At 36.1% G+C, this 17,177-nt stretch overlaps 1 protein-coding gene across 1 annotated transcript in view; it reads left to right on the forward strand.

Annotated features, from left to right (window-relative positions):
• The window catches only part of LOC146465006 (DNA topoisomerase 3-alpha-like), a 29,883-nt gene that overhangs the window by 6,219 nt on the left and 6,487 nt on the right, over window positions 1–17,177 (forward strand). The window contains exons 6-28 of the mRNA XM_085129040.1: window positions 649–700; window positions 1,399–1,490; window positions 2,293–2,373; window positions 3,912–3,952; window positions 4,798–4,846; window positions 6,047–6,092; window positions 6,359–6,413; window positions 6,528–6,602; window positions 7,988–8,070; window positions 8,497–8,594; window positions 9,225–9,331; window positions 9,879–9,938; window positions 10,541–10,591; window positions 10,990–11,064; window positions 11,245–11,295; window positions 11,786–11,864; window positions 12,854–12,967; window positions 13,869–13,938; window positions 14,284–14,312; window positions 14,421–14,479; window positions 15,630–15,693; window positions 16,065–16,161; window positions 16,705–16,878. Of these exons, the coding sequence (XP_084985166.1) occupies window positions 649–700; window positions 1,399–1,490; window positions 2,293–2,373; window positions 3,912–3,952; window positions 4,798–4,846; window positions 6,047–6,092; window positions 6,359–6,413; window positions 6,528–6,602; window positions 7,988–8,070; window positions 8,497–8,594; window positions 9,225–9,331; window positions 9,879–9,938; window positions 10,541–10,591; window positions 10,990–11,064; window positions 11,245–11,295; window positions 11,786–11,864; window positions 12,854–12,967; window positions 13,869–13,938; window positions 14,284–14,312; window positions 14,421–14,479; window positions 15,630–15,693; window positions 16,065–16,161; window positions 16,705–16,878 (1,702 nt within the window). The remainder of the gene's footprint in view (window positions 1–648; window positions 701–1,398; window positions 1,491–2,292; window positions 2,374–3,911; window positions 3,953–4,797; window positions 4,847–6,046; window positions 6,093–6,358; window positions 6,414–6,527; window positions 6,603–7,987; window positions 8,071–8,496; window positions 8,595–9,224; window positions 9,332–9,878; window positions 9,939–10,540; window positions 10,592–10,989; window positions 11,065–11,244; window positions 11,296–11,785; window positions 11,865–12,853; window positions 12,968–13,868; window positions 13,939–14,283; window positions 14,313–14,420; window positions 14,480–15,629; window positions 15,694–16,064; window positions 16,162–16,704; window positions 16,879–17,177) is intronic.

Below are 17,177 nucleotides of genomic sequence, written 5' to 3' on the forward strand. Positions count from 1 at the left end.
CAATGTTTGGTTTTATTGATAGAGTTGGTAACTTTGGCCACCGCAAAGAGATAAGAGTGCTAATGTTTCAAACATAGCCCTGACAAAGGGCTAACGTTTGAAATGTCATCACCCAGATCTCTTCATGCATTTTTTTGTTTCACCATTCTTTCCTCAAGCAAATTTTATACCGAGATAAATCAATTGCCATTGATGCATTAAATTAAAAAGATCACAAGAAGTGCCCCCCAAAATCAGTGTTCCAGATAAGAGAAGGGTCTCAGGTCAAAAACCTGAGAAGCCTGGCTTCCTGACCCGACAAAATGAATGGCAAACTTAAGAAGATTTAGAGAGAACCAGAGCCATTGACCCTCAAAATTCTTCATCAACTCTCCGATTTTGAAAGTTATCTGGAACACTGCAAAATGAAGATGTACCAGTCACAAAAAATACAAAAAGATTTTTATTAATATTTGTGGTTATGTTGGTACATGTAAATGAAATGACATGTTTACTGCATAAATTTCTCTGCAGTTGGTGTACTATTGAAAATGGTGTGTATATGACAGCACCTAAATTGAATCAATAATTACTGTTTTAAGCTTACATGTATGTTTCTCTTTAAACAGCCTTTACACACCATATTCTCTGTTTTTGTCTCCTCTTTAGTTCGTTCCAATATTAGGATTTACCGTGCAAAGTTTTCTGAAATCACTCCTCAGTAAGTGGCACAAATTTTGAATCAAGTAGAGCTTACTGGAGGACCAGTGCTCATGCACTTGTGACTGTGTTTGTTTGTTTGTCATGAGTATGTCACACACATGTTTTGCCAGAAATTTAAAGTCACCATGGATCTTGTAGGAATGTTCCCCTTGGGAAAACAGACAAGAAATATGTGCATCTCTAAAAATTAATTTGCTCCAAAGGCTCTAAGTCTTGCTTACATGTTGGATGTATACGAAGTTCATTGAGTTTTGAGAGGCGTGTTGCACTGAGCTTGGCACACCCATAACAAGCTTTTTGCTCTGTAAGTAAGATGCAGCTACAACAGCCAAGGTTGCCCGTAACATCAAGGTTTATTCAATGGTAAATATTCAGCTGTATATACTGTAGCTGTTATGGGTTAGGACAACTCTAGATCTGCAGACCTGTACAGACAACCTTCTAGCTAATAGCTTGTAGGGGATTCATTAAGAGCTGGGCACCAGGCAAGTTAGCCAGCAGTGAACATGATCTTGCTGTTGCTACTGCTTTGAGCATCTTTAAAAGCAACTTTTTTCCTTTTTAAAATTTTTGTTGGGCCCTTGCTAAAAAGCCTATTAATGAAAGCCCTACCTGATGGTATAACAGTCAAATTTGGGTCACTGCCAGGAACAAAATAATGAAGTTATAACTGTACCATATTCAATTCATCTTCAGATCAGTCACAAGAGCTGTTCAGAACTTAGTGGAGCCAGATTTGCTGCAGTCACAAGCAGTGGATGTTAGAATGGAGCTTGATCTTAGAATAGGTACATGTAAACATTTAAGTTGGAAATTTGCCTTGCTAGCTTTTCACCCAAATTTACTGATGTTTTAAGTTTCTAACCATAGCTAGGGCATCAAGGAAGGGGCTCCTCCCCAGATAGGGTTTCTGTTTTACTTTGGTGGAGGTGAAACTGAGTGTTTGCTTACAAGTAGCACAAGATCGCTTTGCTTTGTTGGGTGTGGCTGGCCCCTCTGACTATTCTTTACAACTATTGTGATGGGACATAGCCTGAATAAACAGGTCTATGTTGTTTCACAGTGCCACCACTGGCCTGAGCTTGCGAAAGTGATTTCTGAGTACTAAGTCTTAATAACTAGTAACAGAAATACTGTACTGCTTCATGACTTACAGCTGTTCAGTACATGTAACACCAATATTGGTGTTACATTTCTTACTAAACACCTCAGTAAAAAGAAAGTTTAACTGATTCAAAAGGTCGGGTTTGTAGTCTGTGATTGCTGGGTGGGCCTGTTGATGTTATCATTATAATGATTGTAACCAAGCATTGACATCAATTAATTGTTTTTTCTTTGACTGGCTTTTAAACTTCAGAATTTGCATGGTAAATTACTGAAAAGCACTGAGATGCCATCTTCAGTTGTTAAACTATAACACAAGTATTTGATTTTCTTATCATGTGAGGAGAAATACATGTAGAGTTCAGAAAAACTGATGTTTTAAAAACGTTTTATTGTACTTGTAGATTTACAGGCCCTTCACTGTACAGCTGATTTTCTATCATTGAGTTTTAAATAGTTTGTTTATACAATTATTTGTACTTGTAGGCGCAGCATTTACACGCTTTCAGACCTTAAGACTACAGAAAGTTTTCCCTGAAGTTTTAAGTGATAACCTGATAAGTTATGGTAAGTTTGTCCTGTCAGTAATAAAATAGAGCAAACCCCTGTACTTTCATTCATGCACATGTTAAGGGTGGGCTGAAATTGATACCAAAATGTTTGGGGTTTCCAACAAAATAATTTTGCTTGTTTTGATACTGTTCACATGACTGTACACTTGGAAAAAGAAGTGGTGTGTTCATGTGCTTACTCCATACTGAATTCATCGAAATTCTTTTTTAGTGTTGCATGATTTTTGTAGTCCCAAGAATGAACTGTTACTTTTCTTGCACAAAATCAATTACTTCACTTGAACTGAGTTAGTCTTAGCCCAGTACTGGCCTTATACCTTGATTTACTTGACTTGTTAATTTTTATCAATCATGAAAATATATTTTTGAATGCAAATGTATCAAATTGTTCATTTTGATATATAACTCTCTTGCCAATTTACAAGTACAAAATTAATTATCCTTTGACACGAGTAAATTAAAAAGGAAAGTTTTTGTCAATTCCCAACTCCAGAAACTGTGAGAAGACTAGCGCGAGTAAGGGATTTTGGGATTGTTTGCCTGGATACATGTAGATGGATGGACATCGCACCAACAAATAATTGCATTTTTGGCATGTTCTCAGGGTGGCATAGCTCTAGCTTGTTAAATAGTTTTCACCTAAAAGAGTATTATAATTCCTGTACAACTGACTGCCAAGAAATGCACATATTCATTGATGGAATTTCCTTCTATCTACCCGGAAACAATCCCATAATCCCTCACTCCCTCACTACACAAAAATGGCGAGACTGGTACCACTCAGTCGTTCCAGTCTAGGTACAGTTTCTGGAGTGCAGAATTAAGATGGAATCTGTAATCTGCGGCATGTTGTAATCATTTTCAGTTGAAATTTTTGGTATATCGTCTTGATTATAGAGAGTATGCACTGTCACGCAGTAAAAATATAAATTGAAAACCATCCAGTGGAAAAAGTTGAGAAGTTGTGATATTATAGAGGATGACTAAAGGAGACAATTCTCCAAATTTTAGGCCTGTGCGTCTCCCCAAACGTCAGATATCCGTCGAAATGTTTTGCAGAAATTTACAGAGCCCACTATGGATCCGCCATTTTGGTGTACCTCCGTGGAACACCAATATGATGGCCGAAAAATAGTGTTAACATCTGGAACTTACTTTGGCTATCTAGCGACTGATTAGCAGTACTGAACACCAAAACCACTTACATAAGCACTTTCTCTAATGTTTTAACTTCTAAAAGGCTGAAAATAATGAGATAAGCATATATTTTTCAACAGTCGATCGTACCTCTTTGTCACGCAACTCCATAACCATGAAATTCAAACTGCTCTGATTTCCAAACGAAGGACGCTATGGAGCTGTAAAATTGTAAACAGTTATAAATATACGGCCTCTTGTGCCTGATGAGGAAAAAAACTTTGGAGGCTCTTTAGTTTTGGATTTCAGAAAACTATGATGTCACATGCATATGCTCTATATTGAGTATTGAAAGTTAGTTCTAAAATTTTTTTACATATTTATTTCATCTACTAGGTAGCTGCCAATTTCCTACATTAGGTTTTGTAGTTGAAAGGGTAAGCAATGAAAAGTTTCTACATGTTTTTTGTTTGAGTAAGAATAAAATTAATATAAAATGCTGATTTGGTGATAATTTTTTTTTCACAATTGTAGCTCTACTTTGAAAGAACATTAAATATATTAAACAATATAATAATTATTAAATTTTGTTATATTTAGACGGGAGTGTTTTACTGAAAAATACACCACTCGTAAAATTCATACGCAACTACATCTGGGACCCAAGTGGCATATTTCCATATCCTCACTAACGAGGTTATTGATCACGTCATTTTTTCCCACTCTTTCACAGTTGTTTGTTCAAACAGTTGGTGAAAAATTGCGGGTGATAGATTTGTCTATAAAAATTACACAGTGGCTTGAAGATACATGTATGAATTTTATTTTCTCATGTTAAAAACAATATTTTACTCACTGGCTGCGCTCATTCATAAAATGTTATTTTTACCACTCAAAAATAAAATTCATATCTGAGTTAGTTCTGCTATGTAATATCCTCTACAGGTATGTATTAAAAATCTGACCAGTGGAATTCTCCTTTTTTTTGGCAGGGTGGGGGGGGGGGGGATTTAGCCTACCAATTTTTTTTCCTAAAACAAAATCAAAAAAGCAACAGATTCTTGTTTGTTTTAGTTTGTGTTGTTGTAGCAATATTCACCAGTTAATTTAGCAATATGCTAGGATACAACATAATTGATTTAACCCTTTTTGTTTAATTATCAGAAGAACATTGTAATAATGAGGATTATTATTATAAGAATAAGGATTTTAATGTCCAGTTGTACAAACTGGAAGTTGTAAATTAAACAACGTGTGAAGAACTGATGTCTGTTCCCTTTAGTATAAGCAGGTGCAGCAGTTTGTACCTGAGACATTCTACAAGATCAAAGGTGCGTCAACCCCCTTCACTTGCAAGAGTACTGCTTAATGTGGCATGTTTCTTGATAGTCTTATAAGGACTGTTTTTTTTTTCTTGTTAGAGCTGCAGACTCCAATTTAGGCCTGACTTGGTTAGGCACAGTTTAATAACTCTTGTGATCATGAGGTGGTCATGCTTGGGACCAGACCCTCCTTCCGTCCATCTTAGACATTAGTATTAGCTTAAAAGAGAGTTTAGTTACTTAAAAAAACAAATGAAAGTAGGCTAGGACCAGCACACCTGATGATGTCAGTCTAGCTCAGAGAGTTGTCCACCTTACAGCATTGTCAGTGCTTTGAGGGGGTTACATGTACCTAATATATTCAAGTACCTTATTTGCATGGCTATAGTCTAGTATTCCAGTGTTCCATGGTTTTCCATGTTTTAGTATACAGCTGTACATACCAATCCACTGTATTTTTACAATCCAACTATCTATCTCTGTCTGGCTTATCATGACACTTAGTTATATATAGGTTGCTTTTCGTAGCTTAATTGAAGAGGTGCCTGGAAAAAAAAGCTTTAAGTGACTTCTGATAAATTGCAAGATTCTCCTTCAAAATTGCCTTGTATTCGCTTGTAAAACAAAAGGAGCTGGAATTTGACCTTACGTGTACATCGTATTAAAAGTCACTTAGGGCCTTATTCCGCACACCCCTTCAATTGGGGCAACACACGGTATTGTATACCTATCCCACACCCCCTTTGGAGCAATGGGATGAGAACTCAAGTCTCCACTTGCACTGTCAATCACTAACCTCATCACATGTACACTGTATGCACACACTTATGTTACAAGACAACCATGCTTCTGCAAATAGAGAAATGCAGCTAAGTTAATTTTAGCTGTTTTATTAAAAGTGATCGCATGCAATGGTACATGTAGCTAACCCACCTAGCCTCGAAAATTACTGAGAACCGAAGCCCATAAGAATGAAAATAATTTTCATTATTATGACCATCTATAAAAGCCACTATAAGTGGTTGACATTTTATAGCTTTTTATTATAAATAAAGAAATAAATAAAGAAATAAATAAATAAAGAAATAAATTTGTATGTACTTGCTCATACAAAAATGCAGCCTATCGTTAAAGACTTAGGAGCAGGCTGGTGGGGAAAGTTATACTTATACTGTACTTATACTAATACTTAGAATGTGTTCTCTTTAGTTTCTCATGAGATGGAAGACACAAAAGTGGATTTTAACTGGAAGAGGTAGTCAGAGCATTATATTTATTTATTTTATCTCTCAGTTAGTGTTACCAACCTAGTTTTCTCGGACAGTATTGTAAGTTATGGATCTTCATTTTTTCCCGTTGACTGGATTGTTCCTTTTTGAGCCTTACAAGTCCTGTAAGTTTTGCTGGGCTTCCTTTTTGCAATTGCTTCACTTACACTGTATGTTCATAACTGCAATTGTCATTCATATGTATAATTTAATGTTTGTTATTCTCTTCCTTCATTTCTATTCATTTTTCTAGGGGCAGATTGTTTCACCGCTTGCCTTGCCTAGTCCTCTATCAGATATGTTTGGAGGTAAGATTTATTTGGTATCATAACCATCATTGTTATTATCAGTGTCATTGTCGTTACTGATCAAGATACTTTTTAACACAAGACTCTTTGTTGTATAATTTGTAATTTTGTCAGAATCCCACAGCAAAGGTTCTTAGTACCTCTTCACGCCCTAAAAGCAAGTGGAGACCTTTGCCATTAGACACTGTGGTAGGTGCATCAATATTATTCATTCCTATTAATAATTATCTCATAGAAACAGGATTATAGTAAGACGTAAAATAGTACACAACACATGGTTATTTTAATAACTCAGGATGTGACCCATCAGTCTTACTCTGAGTTTTTTAATTTTTTCTTTTCTTTTTTGTTATTATTAACAACACATAACCTGCTTACATACATGTAATTCTAACTCTGACCGCTTCCTTCATTCTGAACCTTCTGGCTATATCTTTTGCCAATTTTTGTGGTGAAACTTTTTTAATACTGACAGTACTATTGTGCATGTATGCAACATATTTAGTACATGTACACACTGGTTTTGTAGAGCAAGAAATCGTGCCTATTCCCAGCATTCAACATCTTCAGCCCCTATGATTGTAGTAAACATCTTGTACCAATGCATATGACTGTTACTTTTTACATCCAACCTAGACCAGTAACCTAGAATAAAAGTTAAAATTGAAGTTACTTCCTGCCAGGTGATGCTGATTGTCTGTCCAGGGTCCTACAGTGTGCAGCATCTCCAGTTATAGTTTGTTTCTTTTGGTGGGTGAGGGGAGGGAGTTGCAATGTTTTCTCATCCCAGGTGTTAGCTGTAGTCCAGTGCCTGTCTGGTGATCTCTGCTGGTTCCTTGACAAGGGTGAATGGGTTTATCACCTACATGTATTTCCAGTGTTCTGCAACCCACCTGGCAAAAATTCAAATAAACCAGTATCTCACAGACACAATGTACAATCATGTACTCCAAGTTTATTCAATTCATTTAACTGGTGGATGGTGATTGATCCACTGGATAAAGTTATCATCTCTTTGAACAATCGGGGCTAGCAGGATTTAGGTCCAATTGGCCAATCAATGTCTCATCACTGTAGCTCAGCATTAAATTTTAATATAATGGTAAACCTAATAAATTATGGTAATTTGGATCTGCATGGAATCAACGACATGCTTGTGAGTACATTCATGGCACTAGAAAACCTGAATTTCAGTCTCCAATCATATGCCTATGGAATCTTCAGGTACTGTAGGCTATTCTAAACCTTGAAAGTAGTATAGATATTAATAATAGATTTATGTAAAACATCCTTGAGTTGACAAAGCATTATTCTATTCAATCCTATTGTGCATGAATTTATAGGCAAATTATACCTTGGTTACTGTGATTTCATGAATGACTTGAACTCTTAAGTTGAAAATTCCACGTACAGTTTTCATTTGATCTCATTTCTAGGTGACAGAAAAGTCTACGGAAAAAAAAAATGATAATCACGTAAAATTAATTTGTTATCTCATTCTTGTGTCACTAACATTGTTTTTTGGAAGTGTAGATTATGCTAAATTATTTTGTGAACTTTCTTCATATTCGTAGGAGCTTGAAAAACTAGCTTCCCGAAAGCTTAAAATAAACTCCAAAGAGACAATGAAAATAGCTGAAAAACTCTACAATCAAGGGTGAGTTTTCTAAAATCATTTCAGTGCCTAATTATAATTTGCCATTATAAATTTCCATTTAGATAATTATTTCATTTCAGCAGAGTAGGTTGGTATGGTATGGTATGGTATGGTATGGTAGGTTAGTTCATGTTATCTTTATAATATCTTTAATTCATGCTATCTTTTATACAATTGGTTAAAATTATTGGTCGAAGGTAATGATGTCATGCATGGCAAAAAAAATCATTGCAAACTAAATTTAACAAGAGTCTGTAAACTTTGAATGGTTTACAGGGATTGAGTTTTGGAAGATAGGGAAACGTTACATGTATTTTCATTGTCTTAACTGGGCTTGCCTAGGAAGTCAATGAAAATATTATAAGAACACAATCATCCAGTACTGATTAATCTAATCATACGCCTTGATTCATGATCTCTTGTCAGGTTCATCAGTTATCCACGTACAGAAACCAACATGTTTCCCAAATCTTTGGACTTGAGACCTCTTGTTGAAAATCAGACTGTTGATGCAAACTGGGGAGGTAAGACCAATAAAGTATTGACAACTCAGATCAGTTTTCTAAGGTCTGTTTTATTTTGTTATGTACTGTACATGCACAAGCCATAGAATAAAGAGAAGACAAAGAAATAAAATCATCAAAATCAATGACTGGGTATCCAAACGTCTTTGTTTATGATGAGTGGAATTTTCTTTGTTTAAATGTCTGATAAAGATTAATTATTTTAAGCGAAAATTCATGGATGACATAATTAAATATTAAATTATTTCATAATTGAGGTAAGAAGGCATGCACGTAAACCCATTCTTCAGTAGCCACATGTATAAGGGGATTCTATTTGTGTCAGTTCACGAAATCTGAAAGTGTGACCATTAAAATGAAAGATATTGAGCAGTACTTTCCTGTGGTGCTGTTTATTTTGCTGTACAAGGTGCTTCTAACTTTTGTGTTGTTTGATGAAATCCCCAAGTGAGGCCATTTGTGGTGCTATAGCTATTGTGCGTGTGGGTAAAATGCTGAACTGTGATCACCCAACTGAAAGCTGTGGAATGTGAATTTATTGTAATGTCCTTCAAATTGGTAGAGTCTTCAGACAATTTAAATTATTCCATTTCATTCAGACACTGCCCCAATGCTTTTTTGTGTTTGTAGCATTTGCTGCCAATGTGCTTGAGCAAGGCCCCAACCCTCGTCATGGTAACAAAACAGACAATGCTCATCCTCCAATCCACCCCACAAAGTACACAGATGGTTTACAGGTATGCATTTTTTTTTTTTGCAGGTATGTTTGTTACTTGGTGCAAGACATTGTGCAGTTCCAGAAAAAGTTATATCCACAACATGGAAAGTCATCAGAAATTCCTAGGGAGAGGGGTTCTTAGAAACTAAAATTTTAGAAGCAAAATATGAAGCTAAACTGGAATTTCCTGTGGGGAGGTTGGGTTCAAAACAAAAAACCTTCTGTAGGAAGAGTATGGATATTTTCTGGAGCTGCACAATGTGGACTGCAGACTAGTCTGGCCTGACATGCTAATGCAGCTTAAATTAAACCTCTGACACATTCACATTACTTAGCCACAGACCAACAGTTCTGGCCCCAGTTGCTCCAAGAGTGGATAACTCTATCCAATGGATAAATCACTAGCCAGTGGATAAAATGTACTCCAACCAATACATCTTATCTGCTGGAAAAAGTTTTCCACTATTTGAACAACAGGGGTCTGGATGCCTTCTCAAACCACAGCAAGTATTTTACTAACAGGACTGAAAAACATCCCGTATACGTATTTTATATTTTACTTCAAGGGCAATGAGAAAAGATTATATGAGTTCATAGTGAGGCATTTTCTAGCCTGCTGTTCTGAGGTAAGAAAGTTATCCTATGTATGCCAACCATGTTAATTTTTTTTCTTTGATGTGGTTAATTTAAAAGTCCTTTATGCCCCAATATTGACTGGCATCTAATGTCTCCTTACATTATCGCTGTTAGTTTGATCAAACATACATGTACAGCTCACTAGAATAAAGGAAATAATCAGCAAAGACTAAATGCCTTGATGTTCAAAAGAAATTATCCCAACTAGTGCCTTGAGAAATTGATGGAGAAAAATGACGGGGATATTTTCACGCCACCGGTACCAACTCCACCACATGGCTGGAGTCCGACCCAGCTTCTGTAGCATAAAGCAGCAAGCAGTAAATTGCTGACTTGTCCCCCCTGTATTGAATGCTAGTTTATTGCAGGGTTAGCCCCAGCAGTGTCTTGCTAATAGCCATTGACACACCTGGATGAAGAGAGACAAAGTGGAGCAAAGTTTCTTGTCTTAGGAAACAACAGCCAGGCCTTGAACCACTGGCTAGATATGATGTCCAACATATTCAACATTATGCACACTTCACAGCCACAGAGATTTAGAAATTATTAATCAGTGCTTTATTAAACTCTAACTTGTTGCTTTTGTCCTTAGGATGCAAAAGGACAGGAAACAAATGTGGAAATTGAGATTGCTGGAGAAAAGGTGCATTTTCCTACTTAGAGTTGCTCGTTGTGTTTACAGTCACTATAAACATGTCTTGATATTAAAATGTTAATTGTTGCATTGTTGAATGTTTAGAGTCTTTGTAGTGTATTTACAGACTACACAGAGATGTATTTCTACTTAAATTTGACATAAAAGATCTTTTGAAAAAAGTGAAGTGTTTGATGTTTTTAAATATCCTGTGTGGCACCTGATGACTCATGGAGACCGATCTTCCTAAACATGATCTTTCCACACCTTTGTGTCAGAACAAAGACAAATAAACAAACAAACAAACAAACAAAAAAAAGGCCTTTGGAGAAGATTTGACGTCCTAAGCTTGTAATTTCTATTCTTGTAATCAAGAGAGTAATCTATTTACATGTGTTCATTTTTAGTTTACAGCTACAGGACTTATGATCACTGCACGGAACTATCTTGATGTGTATCCATATGACAAATGGAATGCAAAGGTATAACGTTTTTACATAATGAATTAAATCAAAATAAACGATGTGAGATTTAGAATGTATTATTACAAATTTCCATCTCATGTGACATTTACATGACTTGCATTTCCTGCGGCTTTAAGTATTTAAAACATCTTTTGATAGCTTCATCCAGCGGATTTCTGTGCTCTTTTATTGTTTTAGACCATCCCAGTGTATGATCAAGGTGAAGAATTTCAACCAAGTTCCATTGAGGTTTGTGACAAGAGTAATTCTCCAAATTCTCATCAAACCATTACTTTTTTTTCACGCTCTATGAAACCAAAAGATACTATGTTTATGAAATACTTCCAGTGAACCTACATTACTTTTCTAATCACTTTTCTAACAATGTTTAAATTTTCAGAGACATCTGTTTTTGAGTTGATCATGCCAATCATGTTGCCAGCTATGTTAGTTCTTATTTTTTCAAGAGACAAAAGTATCTGACATCCACCAACACTACCATCATTGGGTGTTTATAAGTGTAAAAGTACCTGCGGGGAGGTTTTCGTTTAGAATCAACATAATGTTCATTATTTTGAAGTCTTGGATTTGGCAAGATTGATTTGGAATGTTGCAGTAAGCCCAATTTCACTTGAACTTTTGTTTGACAGATTCTAGACAATACATCATTGTCCTTTAGTTTTGCTGATTTTATTAACAATAATATTGTATTTTAAAATGTTTTCTTTGTTACATGTAGATGCTAGATGGAGAAACTAAACCTCCTCCATTGTTATCTGAAGCAGATTTGATTGGTTTGATGGAGAAACATGGTATAGGTAAGGAAAATAGATAATAAATATTTACATGTAATCCAAAAAAGTGCTAGAGATCCAGGGTTTAAAGTGTCCAATTTGCTTCAAACTTCTTTTTAAACAACCAATACCAAATCCATACCATTTCCATGCTTTATTTGCCATAAAGAAAATACAATAGTCTAGTATACAAAAGTAGCATTTAAGGACGGTGCCTACTAATACCGCAGTATTTTTGTGCGGTTTATGACTATGCGGGAAAAGCAGATCTTAGCAAGGCCTATTGGAATCCAAAAAGAAAATTGGGGGTAACCACGCATTTTTCAAGAATAATTAAGCAATAATATCTCCAAAAAACACCAAAATATAAAGCAATGTATGGGATTTTTTCCTAAATTGAAGCTAAATTATCTCTGAAAAATGCATGGTTACCCCCAATTTTCTTTTGAGGTACCAAAAGCAGTTGGCAAGTTCTGCTTTCTCCGTATAGTTTCAAACCACGCAAAAATATTCCTGTATTAGTAGGCACCACCCATAGGAAACACGAGTATCTCGAGATGCGCAGAACGTATGCGCAGTAACGATAGTAGGCACTGTCCTTAAGATATGGCGAGGAGACCTCAAGAAGCCATCAGGCTTATGTTAAGAGGTCACCTTGAAATCAAAAGTATGTTCTCATGTCACTTAGCTTTCATCTGAATGGTCATACTTGAGAATTTCTTTCACATCCTCACTAGTCACATGCAATAAGACCCTCTCCGCTATTTAAAAGACCCAAACTTTGATTCTTGAAGTAAAAGGCTTCCTAAAATTGGAAATGGCTCCCAAAAATTCTAATGTAAAAAAAAAAAAAAAAAAAGAAAGAAACCACTTATTTCTTAGGCCAAGTGCTAGCCTTGTAGAGGATGGTCGGTTGTCTAGTAGTTTGCTTGTCAAACTTAGTGTGCTTTACTAAGAGGATTCTCTGGACTACAGGACTGGCAAAAATGTTCATATCCTCCTCTTGAATTCAGGTACTGATGCCACTCATGCTGAGCATATTGAGACCATAAAAAACAGGTGTTACGTTGGGGTGCAGCAAGATGGGACCTTTTTGCCAGGACAGCTTGGAATGGGACTTGTAGAAGGTAAGAGAGAGACTCTTGTAAGCAAAACTAGTCTTTCACACTAATAATTATAACAATCTTTTATTAGGAAGCTCCATCACTAAGAGTGGTTTACATAGAGGTCCTAAAACTAGATACAGTATATATTATATAATGATACAACTAGAAATCATAAAATATAGAGCTAAAATCCCTTGTTTGAAATGTTTCTGTTTGCACAGAAAAGCCAGAACTTTGTATTGAAATCAAATGGTTCAGAAACGTTTTGGTTGGGATTTAATTTTCTGAAAATCCCATCCAAAATTTTTGAGGTACCCCCGAAGGTGTTCCCATTTCCTTTTCAGAATGGAATGTTGGAAAAATTCCATAACTATGTCATTTTGTATCAGAGAAGATTTTGGAATACATTTGTTAATTAAAGAAAAGCAATAAAAGTAGCAAACAATGCTCTAGCATCTTAAAGACATTACTGCAAAGTTCAAATGAAACAACGTGGATCAAAATGTTGTCTGCTACTTTATTAACATTATGCTTATTACACCTGTACTTCCATTTTTCCCTCCTAACAAGGAATAAAAAAGCATTATTTCTTTCACTTTCTGTTATGATTTTGGTAAATCTTCAACTTTATTGCATGCTGATCATCCCAAAATGGTAGATACTCATAGTCACTCACAAGCATATAATAGTGATTTGGCTGAAAAAATGCCCAAAATGTTGAACTAGTTTGACACCAGTTCTCAAGAAATTATTAAAGGAAATTGAGTCATACATCGAAGTATTTTGTCTGTCAAATTTTGTAGAATGCTCTGGTGGAACTGGTTTTGTCCAAGTTATTCCACCAATTTTTAAGGTCCGCTTGAGAAACTAAGTATGCAAATACAGTAAGTACAGTATTTTCATTTTCTTTGTGGAAAAAAAGGTTACGATCTAATGGGATTTGAGCTGTCAAAACCAAGACTGAGGGCTGAGCTTGAAGCAGATTTAAAAAGGTATTGAAAGCTTGTTCATTGTGTAGATGTTGTGGTTCAATTTTATCCTTGGTACAATTTTTTTTTCGTTGTTTTATACTCATTATCATACATTACCATATACAAAAACAAAGGAATATAAAAAATGAACCAATGATAAGATTGGACCACAACATATACACTGTATATAATATTATGAATTCATTTACGTACACATAAAATTCCATTCTCAAGATTATTAGGGAAGAGAAGAGAGCAATCCCAGTTTCTTTGAACTGAATGCTTTTGTACATGTAAATTTTGTATTCCATTTTCTTTGCTGTAACTTAATTTAACTTTAGTATCCACTATTGGGTTTTTTGGCAGAATTTGTGAGGGGACAAGAAACAAAGATGGTAAGTGTGACCAATTTGTTTCAAGATTGTGTTGTATTAGATGCGGAAAATAAAGACCGCAAAAAACGTTAACCACCAGAAAATGTTTTCTTGTCTTTTTTTGGTTAGATGTACTTGTAGAGCAAATAGCAAAGTACAAGGAGCAGTTTGTTCAAGCTGTACAGGAGGTTGGCCAAACCTTGATTCTATTCTGTTCTCCTGTCATATTCAATATAGTATGATGTGCAAACGTATGAACACTTTTAATTAATTACTTTCCTGTAGTTGTCTATCCAATCAGAATTTGCTTGCGGCTTTGAGAAGGCTAGAATTCTAGTGTAGACATGGTGGAGTAGTAGCTGATATGTTGGGCTTTTGATGGGAAGGTCAAAAGGTTGATGGTTCATAATCAAGGTTAGGTCGATCGACCGTGTTGTTTCCTTAGCCAAGAAAATTCACTCCACATTGTCTCTGCTCATACCAGGCTCCGGTTGTTCAAAGAGCAGATAACTCTATCCAGCGAATAAAATGTACTCCAACCAATACATTTTATCCGCTGGATAAAGTTATCCGCTCTTTGAACCACCAGGGCCAGGCGTATAACTGGGTACAGCAACATACTGCTGAGGATAAACTTGCAATGGGCAAGTGTCCATCTGGGAAAGTAGTAATCATCGTAGTTGTTTCATGCTTCAGAATTCCAGGTTAAGCTCTATTCATGTGGGCTATCTAGCCCCGAAGAATGACTTTACCATTTCCTATCGTGGTATTCTGATTGAATGGTTGACTGCATGAAAGTATTTAAAATTAGAGGTGTCACGTTTCTACTTTCCATGTGGTAATGTGGTTTATACAATCCTGACCTTTGGAAAATAACATAACTTAAAAGTTAAAACAAAAATCCGCAACACACCAAATAGTACCATTTACGAGGTGCTTTGAATCTCATTATGAAAGCGAGGCTAAGTATAAATTTTTTGTTAACTTATGAAAATTAGTTTTCATTCATGTGCAACAAAACTAATTTTCATATGAAAAGTTTTGCACTTAGCTTCGCTTTCATGGTGAGGTTCACAGCAACTCGGAAATGGCCTATTAAAAAGACAGTTGAAGGACTTCTCATAGACAAATTCAAGGTCCAAATACGTAGACTGTCTAGAGCTGTACATATAAAATCGTTGCAAATATGTAGGTTGTTGCAACAGAAAATAACCAAAGGATGCACATGCTGCACACTCTTAGGAGTGAAGTGAAGTAAGGACCTTCAATGTATAAAACATGAGGTACCATTCAAGGCCATATTTATAATTGTCCAATTTTGTTTCATTTTTATCATAGGCTGTCAAATTGGATCAGGCTTTAGCTAATTATTTTGGAGATCCTCAAGAATTTATAGATGAAGGTTTGTGTGAAGAGAAATTACATGTAGCATCTGTTGCTCAAGAGTTAAGGTTCCTGTTGCCTAGAGTACGTTCAAAGCAACACTGATAGCATTAAAAAAAATGGTTTTCAAAATTGCTTTAAAAAAGTAAGAAAAATCCCCTGTGATTGAAAGTCAAGGGACCCCTGACTATGTGTACATGGCCCAAAAGTAGCATTCAAGTGGCTGAAAAGCAACTGACTGCAGTGCTGTTACCCAACAGATGGGATGCTAGTTGATATCGCAGGGTTTCAAGACAACTTTTGAATTATCCACATATGAACCACAAAGTAAAGATCCTCTTTTGTTAAACCATGCAACATAATTCTTTCCTGTGATTTTTGTATTTACAGTTCTTGGTAGTGAGGATGAAAGAGGGGCAGAACCACTGCGTCTTTGCCCAAGGTGTAAAACAGAACAGATGGTTCTCAAGAAAACTAAAGATGGCAGGTGGGCACTAGGGTGTTCCCTGTTTTGATCTCCAATTTATACTTTCAGATCTTTTAGTGGAGACAGGATTTAAAATGAATACAGTTAGGATAACTGTTGCATTCTGCAAAGCTTTCCTTGGTGAACAACTTTTTGTTCCCTCAACTGTGCCGTTGTCCTCTTGTGTTTGAACAGAAGATGTCTGTGATGAAGAAAGGACATTGCATGGAAAGCAAGATATTGTGCAACTCATACGAATCATAATGGAAACAAATCAATACCCTAAAATCAATAATTTCATGTTTTTTTAAAGTTATGTTAGGGTGCTTTCCATTCGCCAGAACTGGCCAGCCAGACCAGCCAGTCTGTAAATTGAATGAACCATTTTGATTGAATGGTACTGAAAAATCTTGAAGACTAATCACTCCGAAACTGGTTTGTGCTATTTTGAAGACATTCGAAGGACTAGGATAAAACCTGTCCTTCAAATTGGTGCATTCCATTTACTAACTGACCGGGTTTGGCTGGCCAGGTGTGTTAGAGTAACCTTGCAACTTTCCACAGCTACATGATCGGATGCCAAGGTTATCCAAGGTGTCGTTCCAGTGCCTTTTTCCCGAAATTTGTCACTGAGGCGGCGGTACATGAGTCAGTGTGTCAGAAATGCCAACCAGGAGATGTGCATAAAATCAAGTTTAAATTCAAGAAAGGTTCTGTTCCACCAATGATGCCTTTAGAGTAAGTCATCTCATTATCAGTGACGAATCTAAACTTGTAAGCATTCATTTGTATTCATCCTCTGTAACTGTAGTGACCCTTCAGTTTCCTAATCACAAGAGTAGTCACTATGGCAATCGTAAATTTAGCACCACCTGACTTGTCATCAGGTGGTGTCTTGTTTTAAGTGGGCAAGAGTCGTGAGAGACTACCCAGGAGAAACTCGGTATTGGACATTGATGGTCTTACTTCCTCATTAGATTTTTTCCAGTCTCCCATTAGATGACTTGGTCTTGGTCAGCTACAGTTCTGTAAAGAAG

The sequence above is a fragment of the Pavona decussata genome, unplaced genomic scaffold, assembly GCF_977016875.1.
Source record: "Pavona decussata unplaced genomic scaffold, jaPavDecu1.1 SCAFFOLD_158, whole genome shotgun sequence".
NCBI lineage: Eukaryota > Metazoa > Cnidaria > Anthozoa > Scleractinia > Agariciidae > Pavona > Pavona decussata.